This window comes from Seriola aureovittata, chromosome 17 (assembly GCF_021018895.1).
Source record: "Seriola aureovittata isolate HTS-2021-v1 ecotype China chromosome 17, ASM2101889v1, whole genome shotgun sequence".
Taxonomy (NCBI): Eukaryota; Metazoa; Chordata; class Actinopteri; order Carangiformes; family Carangidae; genus Seriola; species Seriola aureovittata.
This window is the reverse complement of record NC_079380.1, coordinates 25472460-25489286: the sequence shown is the minus strand read 5'-3', so window position 1 is coordinate 25489286 and position 16827 is coordinate 25472460. Positions and strand designations below refer to the sequence as shown.

Genomic DNA, 16827 nt, shown 5'->3' with positions numbered 1-16827 from the left:
TAAAGAACCAGTAGAACTTGAACCACCAGCTGGATTATAGAGTGCTTCTCCAGATCTGGACCACAGAGACCTGGACCAGAAATCTGGACCATAGACCTGGACCACAGAGACCTGGACCAGAAACCTGGACCATAGACCTGGAACACAGAAACCTGGACCACAGAGCCCTGGACCAGAAACCTGGACCATAGACCTGGACCACAAAGACCTGGACCATAGACCTGGACCACAGAGACCTGGACCACAGAGACCTGGACCAGAAATCTGGACCATATACCTGGACCACAGAAACCTGGACCAGAAACCTGGAAGACAGAGACCTGGACCACAGAAACCTGGACCACAGAGACCTGGACCACAGAGACCTGGACCAGAAATTTGGATCACAGAGCAACAGTTAATGTGAAACAGTAAGATGTGAAGGTTTGATCAGGGTCAGAGGTCATGCTGTACTAGCACAGAGTATTACTGCTGTACTAGCACAGGGTATTACTACTGTAACTGCAGTACTAGCACAGAGTATTACTGCTGTACTAGCACAGAGTATTACTGCTGTACTAGCACAGAGTATTACTGCTGTACTAGCACAGAGTATTACTACTGTAACTGCAGTACTAGCACAGAGTATTACTGCTGTACTAGCACAGAGTATTACTGCTGTACTAGCACAGGGTATTACTACTGTTACTGCAGTACTAGCACAGAGTATTACTGCAGTACTAGCACAGAGTATTACTACTGTAACTGCAGTACTAGCACAGAGTATTACTGCAGTACTAGCACAGAGTATTACATCTTATACTGCAGTAACAGTGATAGTACTGTGTGATAGTACTGTGTGATAGTACTTTAGTAACAGTAACAGTAGTACTATTACAGATGGTAGCTCAGTGATGGTCAGGTGTGCAGACGTCCAACAGAGGGAGCTCTCACTGTGTCTGTGGTTCATCACGACCTCTGACCCTGATCAAACCTTCACATCTGTCTGAGCCAGCTGTGCTCGCTCTCATTTTACTCTTTCACATTAACTGTTTATCAGCTCATCGTTTGGTCAACTGTGACCAAAGCTCATATATAAATATAAATAAATATAAATGAATATAGATCAATATAGATATAGATAAATATAGATTAATAGAAATAAATATGAATAAATTACTTTCCCTCCACGTCACCTTCACAACCTGAAGTTGATTTAGACCACTGGTTCCAAACCTGGGGGTCAGGCCCCTCTGAAGGGTCACCAGATAAATCTGAGGGGTCATCACATGATTGAAACAAAGTCCTGATTCACTGATCTGGATGATATATTGATGATTGGAAACATGAGCTGTTCAGAGAAGAACTGTTTATTTTATAGTCGTAATCTGTGATTGGCTGCAGCCTCAGATGGGTGTGGTCCAATGAAAGTAACTCAGAAATCTATCCTGAAGTACTAAAGTACATGTACTTACTTTCTGTGTGTGTGTGTGTGTGTGTGTGTGTGTGTGTGTGTGTGTGATGAGCAGCAGTGAGATCAGCTGTTTCCGGTCTGACATCAGTTTAAAGGTCAAACTCTGAACTCAGAGGAAATGTCTTTATTGTTGTTCAAGTCAAATTCAGACAAACGTCACATTTAAATAAATAAATACAAATAAATAAATAAATATAAAAATGATAAATCAATAAATATAAACCTGATAAATCAATAAATAGACAGAAACAGTTGATGAGAGGCATTGTGTCAGTGTTGGTGTTGACTTGGTGTAGAGCGCCTCCTGCTGGCAGCAGCTGAAGACCTGATGGAGTTCACAAGCAGGTCCAACTGATCCAGGTGCAGCAGAGTCTCCTTCCTGATCAGCTCCCAGGACGCAGGCCCCGCCCCCTGTACACAAAGTACTACAGTCAGTACACACAGTACTACAGTCAGTACTACAGTCAGTACACACAGTATTACAGTCAGTACTATGAGCCCATACACTGCAGTAGTTATACTTCACAGTACTTGTACTCACAGTGCGGTCCAGAGTACTTGTCCTCAGTCTCCTGTAGTATTTCCTCAGACTGTTGTCGGCTCTCTGCTCAGTCGACACCTGAAAACAAAGACATTGATTTTCTGCGTTTGGTGGAAAAAACTGAAGCTGAACATGTAAAAGGAATTGAAGTGGAAACGTGAGTTAGACTGAGAGCTGAGCTCAGTGAAAGAATCAGGTTTATTGAAGTGTAAAGACTGAAAGGAGCTGAAGCGTCTGAAGTGACAGCAGCAGTATCTTCAGTGTCAGTTGAAATTAAAGTGCTGAAAGGAGTTGAAGTGTCTCTGTTCACTCACACAGGTGTTCAGGCCGTCTATCTGTCTGTCGATGCTCATCCGGAATCTGTTAGTATTGTCCATATCCCAGGTAACGGAGGAGAGGTTGTCGTGGCGATAAAGGTCAGAGATCTGGACCAGACTGTCTCTGATGAAAACCACCTTGGACCTCACCTGGAGAGAGAGGCAGGAGTGACTAGGAGCTCTCTGATTGGCTGATAGAGCTGATGTCATCAACATAACAGACAACATCTGGGTTTGTTTACATGGTTGTATGTAAATGTCTCCTGACATGTTGATGTATACATGTAAATAATAAACAAACAATAACAAACAAACAACTATCTGAGAGAAATGGAAGTGGTAGAAATCTGCAGTTAAAACCTTTGAAAGAAGATAGATAGATAGATAGATAGATAGATAGATAGATAGATAGATAGATAGATAGATAGATAGATAGATAGATAGATAGATAGATAGATAGATAGATAGATTACCTCAGAGTTGCGTATGTGTTTGTAGAATTTGTATGGAAAGGAAACTGGACTGTCCTGTTCAGTCAGCTGACCGCCCTGAAACATAAAGAGATGATGCTTCATTTTACCACATCTGGAAAACCTTCATCATTCACATCTGTTGATCAGTGTCATGTTATCTGCTGCACGCCTTTGATTCTGATCAGTTCTCCTTATGAGATCATTGCTCTTATTTGATTTACGTAAATGTTGATGTTTAATATGGATCAGATATGTAAACACACAGTCTGTGATGCCTTCAGGATCATTTCACTCCTCAGGAACCTCACAGGGACTAAGTACCAGTAAAACCTCCTCCAGGACCTGGAGTCAGTGCTGTACTCACCATGAGGCGGATGAGGGTCAGAGAGATGTTGCTGTAGTGACCGTAGTGTCTGAGCCAATCACAGCAGAGAGCAGGACTCAGGACGCTGCAGAGGACGAGGAGGCTGGTCCAGCTGATCATGATGAAGGTGATGAAGATGAAGATGTGAGCTGTGCTGAGTGTCAGTGTCTCCAACATGCTGCTGATCTGAGTTCAGGACTTTTATTCCAACAGGACAGGAAAGAGAAAGAGAGAGAAAAAGTCCCACAGTCCCACTGTTTCTACTCTCCCTTTCACACACACACACACACACACACACACACACACACACACACACACACACACACACACATATACTCTGTCTGTCACTCATCGGTCTAGCTGATATTTGGGGGGGGGGTCGCCAGTCCATCATAGGGCGGACACACAGAGACAAACAACCAGTCACACACACATTCACACCTGGGCACTTCAGAGTCGTCAGTTCACCTGTTGTGTGGGAGGAGCCACTCTCTGTCACTAGTTTATATAAAGTTGAGAAGTCGCTCAGTAAAGTGTGTTTGAGCCTTCAAAGTAAAAGCACACTGTGGTTGTATCATGTTAGATTGACTTGATGCTTCATATTGTATAAAAGCTGTGAAGATGTGATGACAGATGTGGAGCAGTACAAGTACAATATGGAAGTAAAAGTACCTCCTCTGTGTACAGTACTGCAGTAAATGTACTCAGTTACTTTTTAAAATACAGATGTGGATGAATGAGTGAATCAAACATCTTCATTCATTCACTCTGTGGGAATATTTTCTCATTTTGTGCTTTGGAAGTCCCTTCACTTTCATTTTCTAAACCTCACAGGAAGTCACACACTCACATCTACAAAATAAAAGCTGGGACTTTGTCACGGACTGAATAATAAACGACTGAAATAAAAATGTAACTTAATACAAATATAAAAGGTTCACATTCAGAAACACAGAGTTTTGAGTCCGATTTTTATGAAGCAGATTTAATGATTATTGGTTAAACTTTTATTTTGAAGGCTGAATCCTCTACACATTGGCTCTTACTTCATAAAGTGATGACATCACAGTTTTCACTTTCAGGCCACACATTCACTTTCTGGTTGTTATGGAAACATTCAGTGATGGAGCGATCACTAAAACAATGAAACAATGACATCATCATCATAATAATTAAATGCATTTTATTTATAAACACAATAAGAAGTTTATTACCATGACCTTCTTACTCAAGGTTGCCTAGGAAACACTCAAGAACCTTCAGATCAAGATTCAGATTATAATATGATTAATCTGATTAATCAGATTAAGATTCAAATTATAATTTGATTAAGATGGAAAATGAAAAAATGTTCAACAATAAAGAAACGCATCCAAAGAATCAAGGAGTGAGTTTTTATTTATTAATTAATAATTTTCAGTATGAATGACTGTGATGAGTGTGATGTCCATGCCCACACACCTACACCTGTTTGGATGCTATATAAGATTATGTGTCAGATAAATGTTGATTTAATCATAATATTCTGGCTAAAAATGAACTTCCTGTTTCCATGGGGGCAAGTGAGGTGTCCCAAAGCTCACTGGTGTATTTCGACCAAAGATCCTCTATACAGAAGATGCCGCATTACAGGCAGCGCCAATGGTATGAAATAGGACACAGTTCCGGTCTCTTAAGTGGGCGTTGTCCCATGAAATGGGACAGTAGCTGATAATAAAATCTATCCCTGTCTCGGGCATTTTTAAGATAATTTAAGAAACTTATGGATTACTTGTCCCTGCCAAAAGAATACAACAATAGTTGATAAAAGATTTGCGCCTTTTTTGCCGCTGTTTCTATCTACTAAGGACATCTGATCAGCCCAGTAGAAAGTAATATCAATTTAACAGACTAATAATCTGTTTTAGCAGTTGTTAAGCAAAGAAACAAGTTTTATTGAAGTTTTAAAGTTTAACCCATGGTTTCACGTATAAGTAAGTCAATCCAAAAATAATTTAGTTCCATCTAAACATCTCGTTATCGGTTGGCAAACGATGTCGGCAGCTGACATATTTGGCAAGAGTATGGCACTGAGACAGAGGCAGGTCTCCAACAAAGTTAATTTTCTCCTGATCTGTTTGCTTCAAAAATGTCATTTTGATGTCAGAATGTTCTGAAGACGTGTGGCTTGTGTAAACTGGGTCCAATATGTATTTCGGTGACTATAGAGCTAAAGAATCTGTGATAAACTGTGATCTCGTTCACTTCACCCATTAGAATGAATACACTGAATAAAATGAATACACCTGCTCCCGGTCTCCTAAAGGGGCGGGGGGTGCAGAAACCCACGTCACACGGATACAGGAAATAAAGGGAGATGAGGCGTCTCCGTTTCTCTACTGTCTCTGTTTAGACCCTCCCCCTGAATGAACAGACCCTCCACAGAAGAAGAATAGTAAAGTAAAGAAGAAGAGGAGGGAGCAGCGCGCGGACACGGTAAGTCTGTGATGTTTCATGAGTTTCTTGTTTCTCTTTTCGTTTCTGTTTCCGGTTGTCTCGCGGAGGTGAGAGGGTTGATTAGCGGCTCGCGCCAAACACGGAAATAAGCTGAGATGGAGCAACAGATGATGTGTAGAGGATCAATAATTAGTTGGTTATGGCCGTGCGTCGGTGTGATGTCACACACCTGGCCAGTGCGGTCAGGTGGAGGTGAGCTGGGGGTTTTAGTGACGCAGCAGACTTCAGATCAGTTTTTCCAGCAGGTAACAGACTCAGCTGTGTCCTAATATACTCCAGTTTTCTCCATGAAGTCTGGTGGTTGGAGTCTATCGAACTCTGATTGGCTGTAGGTCTGTGAGTCAGTGGTCATGTGGTCTGATGTGTAGCTGCGGGGGGGGGGGGGGGTGTTTCTGAAGAAGTCATGAGTCAAACTGACAGTTGACTGTTTCTACATACATGATGACATCAGAGGTCACACTGTTTACAAAGAACATGCTGCTATGCATGTTTTTATTTGACTGTGATTCAGATTATAATCAGTTAGCCTGAACAAGCTAACGTTAGTCTAAAGCAGCTAATGTTATTCGTAAGCATCAACCTCCAGACTGAACGATGAAGCATCAACCGTGAAGAACCAGCAGCTGCAGTTCCTCTAACGACCACTAGAGTCTGGCTCCAACAGTGAGTCAGTCCCCACAGACTCCCATGTTAAAATGTCCAACTTTACAGCAGAAATAAACATGTTTACAGCCTGGTACAAAAACTGTTTTGGTCTCTAGAGCTAATTTCCTCCTTCATGACACCTGTTTATATAACTCACCTGCTTACATTTTATTAAGGACTAAAGTTATGGAGGATTGAGGGCGTGGCCTCTTTGAGTGACAGGTGGGTGACTGTATGTTTGCCACAAACTGTCGTGTACAGAAGTCTTAGCTCCACACAAGCCCCTCCTCTTTGACTATTATTGGATTAGCTGAGCATTAGGGGCGGGGTCAGACACTGCCAGGATGGCGACGGTGGAGCAGCTCACTCTGAGCTTCAGAAACCTGTGGGTGACGTCACAGAGGCGACGTCCATCTTTATTTACAGTCTATGGTAAATCAAAACCAGCTAACATTAGCCCAAACAAGCTAACTGTTGTTGCTGCAATTCCACAGTTGTTGTTATTGTTCACTGTTCCTGTCTTCTTCTTCTCTTCCAGTGTGATGTCAGAATAGAACAGGTTTAGTTATTATACTGCTCCTATCAGTCCTTCACCCCCTGCCACACCCCCACCACGAGCACCCGCTCCTGGCAGGAAACAAAGCACTAGCATGTCGCCCCTTCAGAGTCCACATTAGTACAGGCTTGTTGGTACTTTGTCACATGACAGTCTGTGGTGTTAAAAACTTATTTTTATCTTTTAAATTCTTCTTCTTCAGTGGTTTAATGGCAGTGTCTGCATACCCAGCTCCAGCTGTTTCCCTCCACCAGATTCCCACAGCAGCAGAGGAACAAATCCCTGAGCTGAAACCTGACTCTAATGTTAACCCCCCCCCCTGTCTCTCTCTCTCGACAGTGCAGCTCACTCGACCGTGGCTTCCTGGTTGTTGCTGTTTCCCATAACACTGGAACAAGCACAAATGAACAATCAGAATTTGTCAGAACCACTTCACTGAAATCTGGACCGGCTGATCCACAACAGACTGAACTGAACTGGGACACACTTGGACAAACGGAGACTAACAACTGTGAGAGGACTGGTGTCTTCAGACCTGCTGTATACTGACTCAGATCTCGGATCTGGTCTCAGTGGATCTGATTTTTAGTGGATCTGGTCTCTAGTGGACCTGGTCTGGACTGAGGATTCACACCCTGTGGATCAAGACTGGTCCTGGTCTGACTCGGACTGTGAGATGCATCTATTGAATGGAAAAATAGTGACAGGGATTCTGCTGCTAGCTGTGCTGCTGGGGTGAGTACTAATACTACAAATACTACTAATATTTTAGTACTAGTACCAGAAATACTAATACTACTGATACTGTTGTACTAATAGTTCACATTAGGGGTGGGTATGATTAATCGATGATCAATAATTGATTGTTAACAATTTTGTCGATCACGTGGAATCTGATTGATCTAATGTGTGTATCAATGAGGTTGTGTTTCACTACGTGGCAGCAAGAGAGAAAGGAATACTCAGCTGGCGGCGTGCGGGTTGCCGTAGACACCGCAGGTGAACATGAAGAGAGCAGGGTGAAGTTTGGCGTGGGAACATTTTGAGCTGAAAAATAACGAACTCATTGTAAACATTGCAACGGCGTGTATAAGCGCCGTAGCTTTGGCTTGTTATTTGTGAAGAGGTTTGGCTCAGAGCCTCGGGCTCCGCTGCCTTTAGGAGCGCTAAATATCTTTTTGTTCTGTTTAACAGTTAAACTATTAAAGCTGTTAAGCTATTAAACTATTAAAGTTTAACTATTAAACTTTGGACCTGATATCTCAGTAACACTTCAATAGAACTTCTTCAAATTGTTAAGTGGTAAATTCACTTGGACTCAAGGATGAACTGATCAGATTTTGGTGGTCAAAGGTCAAGGTCAGTGTGACCTCACAAAACACTTTTTAGCATAACCCAAGACTTCACACAAATGGTTAATATTTTCTGTGATTGTGGACAAACAGGATGTGACCTGAAACATAATCAAGAAAATAATCATCAGGTGAATTGATAATAAAACAATGGTTTGACAGGTTCACCTTGGTGAACTCTGATCCGGATCCTGATCCTGGTCCTGATCCGGATCCTGTTCCTGGTCCTGAGCTCCATTCAGCTGAGCACAAAGCAAAGTCAATACATTTATCAGGCTCAGGTCATGCAGTGCGGCAGCTGCTAAGTGCTACACAAACAGTCACACACACTGGTCTTCATCATCATCATCATCATCACTGTGTCAGGACACGTCAGTGTGTGGTTAACAGTGACACATGAGTCAATCAGTAAATCATTAATAATATTAATGATAGATTACAATCAGAACAAATGTGGTTGGTTAATCCAGAAGTATTGATCAGTTACAGTCCAGGTGATCGGTAATGATGGATGACTATTGATTAATCATTGTGTTTCTGCTTGAACCCTCAGAGTGCTGTACTGCTACATCTTCCAGTCGTACAGGTAACACACACAAACACACACACACACAGCTTCAGTCCTCACAGGTGGAGACAGGTGGAGTCTCACCTGCTGATCTGGTCTCTGTATGTTTGTGTGTTGCAGAGTCGTGGGGTCCTTCGAGCAGACAGACGTCACACAGGTGGACGGGTCAGTAACTCAAACACACTGTGTTTGTCCAGATGGTGTTTTCTCCCTCAGTGTCGTCTAACAGGCTCCTCCCGCTTCTCTCCCCTTCACCTGTTCACCTGTTTATCTCTTTACCTGTTTATCTGTTTTTTTCGCTCAGAAATAACAAGTTTCCCACTTGTTTTACTTGAACACTTTCAACTCAGGTGTGATGTCATTTCCAGCTGTGACATCAGAGGTTCATGGACCACAGCAATAAAAGCCCTATTGGGTTTCTGTCCACTGAAAACTGGGCTTTTAATTTGTTAAAGGAAGTGTTATTCCAGTAACTGGATCAAAACGAGACTGCACTCTGAAATATGATCCGTCACACATCTCACAGAGACAGCTGAGGTGAATACAGGCCCCGCCCCCTCTGAGCATCTGTACCTGCTATAAATGACCCCCCCCCCCAGTCTGAATAAGAGCTTCAACAAACACACACACCTCCTCAGTGACAGTCTACATGTTCAAGTGTCCATGATACTGAACCCTCGACTGATGGCTGTGTGTGTGTGTGTGTGTGTGTGTGTGTGCGTGCGTGCGTGTGTGCGTGCGTGCGTGTGTGTGTGTGTAGGCCTCCTGAAGCTGTCATCAGGACTCATGACTTCCCCCTGGTGGTTCCCAACCAGTAAGTTCACTCATCTTCATCTTCATCAGTTTAAGTATTAACACACCTGTCAGTCATGGGTGGGTGGAGCTTCATGTACATGGGGACCACTGATTGGATGTCAGTACAGTACAGCAGTAAGTCCAAACAGGTGATTGTGAGCAGTGACATGCTAATGCTAACTACTAACTGCTCACAGTTGAAGGTGCAGGTAAAGGTAACTGATGGTGGCCCCTTGACAGGTGTTCACAGTCAGTCTGACAGGGGAGGAGGCGGAGTCTGTGCTGACAGACTGATGTTTTATACAGTTTAGTTCATGAGCATCATATAAAACAGAGCCTCCCAAACATTCCACCCTGTGACCTCATGAACTGAAGCATGGTCAGGTGTGTTATCAGTCAGCTGAGGTTCAGGTGTGTCAGACGACTGGGAGGTGTTGTGAGTCTGACTGGGCTGACTAGGCTTTTCAAAATAAAAGCAGTGACGCCCTCTTTGTGTTTCAGTCTGCAGTACAAACAGCCGAGCATCCTGCAGGGGTGAGTATCATTCACCCTCATCACTGTTGCTGTTGATGTTTGTTGGTATTTGTTGATGACATCAGTGTGTGTCTTTATCGTAGTCGTACTGACGTGGTGACGGTGACGCCCTGGTTGGCTCCGGTGGTTTGGGAGGGAACCTTTAATCCGGTTCTCCTCGACAGCATCTACAGACCGAGGAACATCACCGTCGCAGCCACCGTGTTCGCTGTGGGAAAGTACGACGTCACAGTGAACGCAACATGTCTGGTTTAACCTTTGACCTGAAGGTGACCCTTCTCATCTGCTCCACAGGTACATCAAGTTCCTGAAAGACTTCCTGGAGACCTCAGAGCAGCACTTCTTCGTTGGGTTCAAGGTTCACGTGTACGTCTTCACCGACGGGGCGAAGCAGGTGCCACAGGTCAAGATGGCTGCCGGTAGACAGGTACAGGAAGTTCTATCTCCAACAAACTGACCCCAGATCAGCAGCACTCTGTCTAAAACTCCTCCTTCTCCTCCTCCAGCTGACGGTTCGTTCGGTGCCCAGCTCCAGGCGTTGGCAGGAGATCTCTGCTCGCAGGATGGAGATGATCCAAACGCTGATCGAGGAGCTCCGTAACTCCACTGACTACATCTTCTGTCTGGATGTGGACTCCAAGTTCCATGGCCACTGGGGGGTGGAGTCACTGGGCAGTCTGGTTGCTGTGATACACCCAGGTCAGAGGGTCCGTTCTTCCACAGCGACACATCGTTAGCTTGTGGGGTCCTCCGACATGAATCTAAATAAGTGATATTGATATAACCTGATGTGTCCATACAGTGACTTCGAGAGGCGTCGGCCGTTCAGAACCTTTAAGACCTTATTTATTTGGACTTATTTTTTATAAAGTTGAATATAAAGTTAAATAGTTGTTTGTTGTTTTTATTGAAAAGCTCTTTAGCAACATCTCCTGCCTGAAAAGTGCTTTACAAATAAAGTTCAATGTTGGACAGCCATTAAAGGTGTTCTGCTCAGACTGTCAGCTGTGATGAGGAGGACTATGTTCTGGGGCGGAAGGATACGCACTGGAGTATAGTTATTTTAGGTTGTGTTTTGGCTGATCTGTTCCCACCTGTGTCTGCAGGTTACTACAGAGATGACCGCAGCAGGTTCCCCTACGAGCGGAGACCCACCTCCAGGGCGTACGTTGCTCCTGGGGAGGGAGACTTCTACTACTGTGGGGGGGCGTTTGGAGGCCGCCTGCAGGAAGTTCACCTGCTCGCCAAAACCTGCCGTGCCAACTTTGAGGCTGACGCCAAGGATGGCATCGAGGCTGCGTGGCAGGAGGAGAGTCATCTGAACAGGTAGATGGAGTGACCATGAACAGGTGATGGTTTTATGCTGTGATTACTTTACTTCCTGTGTTTTCAGGTACATGTGGACCAACAAGCCCAGTAAGGTTCTGTCACCTGAGTACCTGTGGCAGGACTTCAAATCCAGAAGCCCCGAGGTTCACATTGTCAGGTTCTCTGGAGTCATCAAGAACTACGCTGAGGTCCGACCCAATGTCTGAGAGACCTGGACTAAACCAGACTGAACCGGAATGACCCGGACTAGACCACACTGGATTGGAAGACCAGAATCCCTTACAGTCATGGTTTGAAAAGCCCAGCTGCACCTCCACACACCTGTGGACCTGGTTCATACCTGTCTCGAACACTTACCCAGGATTTACCTCCTCACCTGACATCTGGTTCTGGTTCTGGTTCTGGTTCTGGTTCTCAGTCCTCAGCTTCATGGCTCAAACTCCAAACACCACAGGTTTAGATTAAAGGTCCGGCCCCCTCCAAGACTCAGGACCTGCAGCTAACGTGGCTTCACCTCTGCTGCACATGTGCAGCTGAGGCTTCTGTTCCTCCACACACAACTGTGACGCTCAGATGTCAACAAACATTTGAACTAAATGAAAATGTAAATTTTTCACACATAGAAACTCTGATGTTTCATGAGTTGATTCTGTCTCTGGTTCAGTTTATTAAATATTAATATTAATATGTTGAACCTCAAACTGCATTTGAAAATCCAGTTTATTCTTCATTACAACTGTAAAATATAAAAATGTCAAATATACACATGAAATAAAATGTACATGTGTATATAAATGCCCCCCGCCCATCTGTTACAACAGGAGAAAGAATGGGAGAAAATAAATATACATGAATATATACAGTAATAAAACGGCTCCATCTGCTGGTGGAGGCAGAGACACACACACAAACACACACACACACAGTGACACAGAGATTTAATATGTAAAAATCCCCACCCCCACCCTCGTGTTCCCTGTTATCACATTGCAAACAACAATCAGTCTCTTCCTGTTCAGCCCTTCTACTATCAACACGACTTCCTGTCCCACAACAGGAAGTGACACGACAAGAAGATCGGGACTGACTGGGAAGTAACTGTTGTCTGATTGGTTGATTGTAGACATGACCACAGCAGCATCAGAGAACCTCTGTGTGTTTTTGTATGAGAGAGAGAGAGAGAGAGAGAGAGAGTCTTTCTTCATGGGGGTGCTGATGCAGCTGCAGATATGACGTGTGTGTGTTGTTGTCTGTCTCTGTGAGGACCAGTGTGACTCACTTTGATCCCGACCAACAGCAACAGTGTGAGGGTTTTGGAGTTAGATTCAGATCTGAAGACCAGGTCTGTGGTTAGACCTCCTCAAACTTCAACTAAACCAACACCATCATTCTCATGATGTTGAAGAGTCGAACCTCATTCTACATTCTCCACATTGAACCAAATCATCTGTTTAACAGACGTTCACCTGAGCTCACGTCTCCATCTCCACACCAGTGACTTCTATACAAGTAGCCCTTTACCTTCAGCATCGTTGTGTTTACAAGACCAGAGGTTATAACACATCCTATGAGCAGCTCCAGGACTCACTGGAGGCTACAGTGACAGGAGCTAACTGGTTAGCATGCTAACTTTAGTGGAAGAGAAGACGTGACAGAAACAGGGTTAACGTCAGTGTTTGTTTCCACCTCTGGAGACACTATGTAACTCATCTGCATAATCCCCGCCTACCGGACAATTTGACACGCCCTCAAACGAAGCTGGTCAGAGCGCAGGCTGAGGGGAGTGTGGATAGTTTCAGCCTGTTGCCATGTTGACAAGACGCTGTTTCCCTCGTGAACAGGTTCAGCAGAGTAACATTTCAGTAACGTTAACGTTAGCTTTCACCTCCTGACAGTAGACGTTCACCTGTCAACAGAGCAGCTACCTAACCATGTTATAACATTACATCAGTGTGATGTCACAATCAACAGCAAACAGGTAAAGAATTCAGTCAACACAGGCTGTGACCTCTGATCCTGTCCCCCATCTGATCCATGGTCACATTCAGGCTCAAACATGAACTGATGGATCAGACAAGTCTCCATGGCAGGTTAGCTACATCCTGTTAGTCCTGAGTTTGGGTACTAGTTACTGAGTTTAGGTACAAGCTACTGAGTTTAGTTACTAGTTAGAGATGAGTCACTAGTTACTGAGTTTAACAGTTTGCTGGTAAGAAGATGAGTGGGTGCTGAGCTCAGCTGATTGGGTGAACAACAGTTTGAGATTAAACCATAGAGCTACAAGTACAAACGTGTGTGTGTGTGTGTGTGTGTGTGTGTGTGTGTGTGTGTGTGTGTGTGTGTGTGTGTGTGTGTGTGTTGTGTGTGTGTGTGTGTGTGTGTGTGTGTGTGTGTGTGTGTGTGTGTGTGTGTCTGAGTGAGAAAGGGAGAGTAGAAACAGTTGGAATAAAAGTCCTGAACTCAGATCAGCAGCATGTTGGAGACACTGACACTCAGCACAGCTCACATCTTCATCTTCATCACCTTCATCATGATCAGCTGGACCAGCCTCCTCGTCCTCTGCAGCGTCCTGAGTCCTGCTCTCTGCTGTGATTGGCTCAGACACTACGGTCACTACAGCAACATCTCTCTGACCCTCATCCGCCTCATGGTGAGTACAGCACTGACTCCAGGTCCTGGAGGAGGTTTGTGTGTAAGTCTGACTGATTAACTGTTTTTGAAACTCAGAAGGAGAGAAAGAGGAAGTTATCACAAAGACAGGAAGTGTGTGTGTGTGTGTGTGTGTGTGTGTGTGTGTGTGTGTGTGTGTGTGTGTGTGTGTGTGTAAGTAGTCAAAGTTCAGACCTCATAATATTAGGGTTGAAACATTCACTTTCTCACACACATTAATAACAGGAGGGTGTGTGTGGAGAGAGACAATCAAGGTGCCCTCGCACGCCTGAATCCTTTTATGGTCTGTGTATGTGGGTGGGTTAAAGCACACACACACACACACACACACACACAAACACACACACAAACACACACACACACAGACATGATTTCATTTCAGGGCAAGCAAGCACAACTGAAGAATGAGAATGAGAGAGAGTGGGCGGGCGGGTGGGGGGGGGGGACCAGAGGTGAAACAGAGAGAAAGAGAGAGAGAGAGAGGGGAGGGGGCAGCTCAGTTGTTGGCAGACTGAAGAGTCAGACAGAGCAGAGCACGAATCAAACCGACGACCTGAGGACGAGGAGCTGCTGCTTTCATTTACCTTTATTAACAAACGGACAAACAAACAGAAGACGAGCTGCTTCTGTCGACGGCAGAGAAACAGGTTTGAAATCTTTTCTTCTGCTCTCTTATGTTCTAAAGTTCATTTGTTTAACAGTGAAAAGTCTTTATCACCTGTGTGAACCTGAACATGAACCTGAACCAGGTTAATCCTCATCTTTACACCAACAACACTGTAAAAACGCTCTTCACTCACAGAATCATTACCATCAACAACAGGCTGAGTTTTATTAGTAAAATTAATGTTCAATATTTCTTCATTAGCTGAGAAATAAATGCATTAAATGTTTTTTTTATTTTAAGATAATTGTAATTAGAGAAAATTTCTAATTTAAGTGTGTACATGCAATTGATGTTTCATGAGAAGCAGTGCTGAAACGAGTTCACTGTGAAAATACAGTTTATTATTATTCAGCATCATAAACAACATTAAGCTGCTTCCGTCTGACTGAAGAGAAACTATCAGCCAAAAACTCATTTAATTAACAGTCAAATGAATCATTTAATGCCTCCTTATGACCATAGACACTAAAACACAATAAAAATGCCCCAGTTTGTTTGGTGCATTTAATTAAACTAAAGACCACAGATTACTTAAAGTGTTTAACAGCTGCAGTTACTAAAGTCTGAGTGATGTTCAGATGGAAGTCTGATTCAGAAAGTGTCAGTCAGGTGTGAACAGACAGGAAGGAGACCAAATCTGAAATCTGAGTCATTTAATAGGCTGATCAATACAACACAGGGTCATTTGCATAATGACACGTACTCAGTGACATGAAAGTGATAGTTCAGGTGATCTGACGTGGTGTTGTGTGAGGTCGTCTTTTTTTTATTTCAGGTGTGTGTCTCCATGGCGTCAGGTGTGTGTGTGTTGCTAATTGTTTGTGTCGGTGTGTGTGTGGCCTTTAACCTCGACACGTCATTCCCGCTGCTGAAGACGGGCGGAGATGGGAGTCTGTTCGGACTGTCTGTCGCCCTGCACCAAGACCTGAAGACAGACGCTTACAGGTGAGTACACACCTGTCTGACAGTACGCCTGTCTGTACACCTGTCTGTGTTGATGTGTATCATATGTAGCATTAGCTCGGAGAGCTAGCCTTCAGTAATGGATAACTGTCAAAGCTGTTGCCACCAGAGTCCACTTGGAACCAGGACCTTCAGTCTGTGCTGGTCTGTTGTCAAATGGGTTGATTAACTGAAGTATAGCCTCAGTCTTGATTTGGGTTGAGGTCTGAAAACCAGCAGCAGCAGGTCGGTTCAGCTCATGCAGGTCTGTAGTGAACCCGCTCTTCTGTCTGAGCATAGGTAAATAATTGACAGTCACTGCTCAGACTTCCTGTTTCAGTGAACTGGCTGTGGTTGTGGTTCAGTTGTTGTTCAACTGTTCTCACGGACCCGTGAGACCAGGTCCTTCTCCTGCAACAGGAAAACCATGAGAACAAGCTGCTCTCTGATTGGCTGACACATCTGCAGTATGTGATCATGTGGTTAATTTACATATTTATCAGGTCACAGACGTGTTTGTTTCCCACCAGAGTCTCTGAACCACCTGCAGAGATCTGGTTCTATTCAGACCCTCACAGATTCTGGTTCAGGTTAAAGATCCTGGTCTGGTTTCATACACACAGTTCAACCTGTTTATTTACATTTAACATAAACCAAAGGGACAAGTCTCTTCCAGAGACCTGGTCTCTGGGTGTGAACCTGGTCTCTGGGTGTGAACCTGGTCTCTGGGTGTGAACCTGGTCTCTGGGTGTGAACCTGGTCTCTGGGTGTGAACCTGGTCTCTGGGTGTGAACCTGGTCTCTGGGTGTGACCTGGTCTCTGGTGTGAACCTGGTCTCTGGATGTGAACCTGGTCTCTGGGTGTGAACCTGGTCTCTGGGTGTGAACCTGGTCTCTGGGTGTGAACCTGGTCTCTGGGTGTGAACCTGGTCTCTGGTGTAACAGTCCTGAGTCAAGACAAGACAGACCGGACTGTGCTCATCTATCTGAACACAACCTGTGTGTGTGTGTGTGTGTGTGTGTGTGTGTTGTAGTGTAATAATACACTGCACATGTTCTGTAAATGAAAAATACTTTAAACTCTGTTACACAAGAGGAATTCACACACACACACACACACACACAC

The 16827-nt window shown here is 44.2% G+C and overlaps 3 protein-coding genes across 7 annotated transcripts in view; 2 read left to right on the top strand and 1 right to left on the bottom strand.

Moving 5' to 3' along the window:
- Nucleotides 1-1723: 1723 nt before the first annotated feature.
- On the bottom strand, nt 1724-3402 carry ifnphi1 (interferon phi 1). The gene is made up of 5 exons (XM_056402386.1): nt 3149-3402; nt 2785-2859; nt 2309-2461; nt 1995-2072; nt 1724-1864 (listed from the first exon to the last, which is right to left on the bottom strand). The coding sequence occupies exons 1-5, from the start codon at nt 3323-3325 to the stop codon at nt 1724-1726; spliced, it is 624 nt and encodes a 207-aa protein (XP_056258361.1). The 5' UTR covers nt 3326-3402.
- A 2094-nt stretch (nt 3403-5496) lies between these two features.
- LOC130185886 (globoside alpha-1,3-N-acetylgalactosaminyltransferase 1-like) lies at nt 5497-12210 on the top strand. 2 transcript variants are annotated; one of them, XM_056402634.1, is made up of 11 exons: nt 5497-5623; nt 7190-7580; nt 8751-8783; nt 8886-8930; nt 9526-9579; nt 10062-10094; nt 10178-10312; nt 10389-10521; nt 10601-10793; nt 11201-11420; nt 11488-12210. In XM_056402634.1, the coding sequence occupies exons 2-11, from the start codon at nt 7522-7524 to the stop codon at nt 11627-11629; spliced, it is 1047 nt and encodes a 348-aa protein (XP_056258609.1). In that variant the 5' UTR covers nt 5497-5623; nt 7190-7521; the 3' UTR covers nt 11630-12210. The 2 variants fall into 2 exon arrangements, with proteins under 2 accessions (XP_056258609.1, XP_056258608.1); XM_056402633.1 differs by having other exon boundaries at nt 7185-7580.
- A 2379-nt stretch (nt 12211-14589) lies between these two features.
- Nucleotides 14590-16827, top strand: part of LOC130185790 (integrin alpha-3-like) — an 18648-nt gene continuing 16410 nt past the window's right edge. For 2 of the 4 annotated variants that reach the window (XM_056402448.1, XM_056402451.1), the window contains exons 1-2: nt 14590-14740; nt 15536-15705. In XM_056402448.1, coding sequence (XP_056258423.1) covers nt 15548-15705 — 158 coding nt within the window. In that variant the 5' untranslated portion in view covers nt 14590-14740; nt 15536-15547. The other 2 variants (XM_056402452.1, XM_056402449.1) reach the window with 2 other exon arrangements.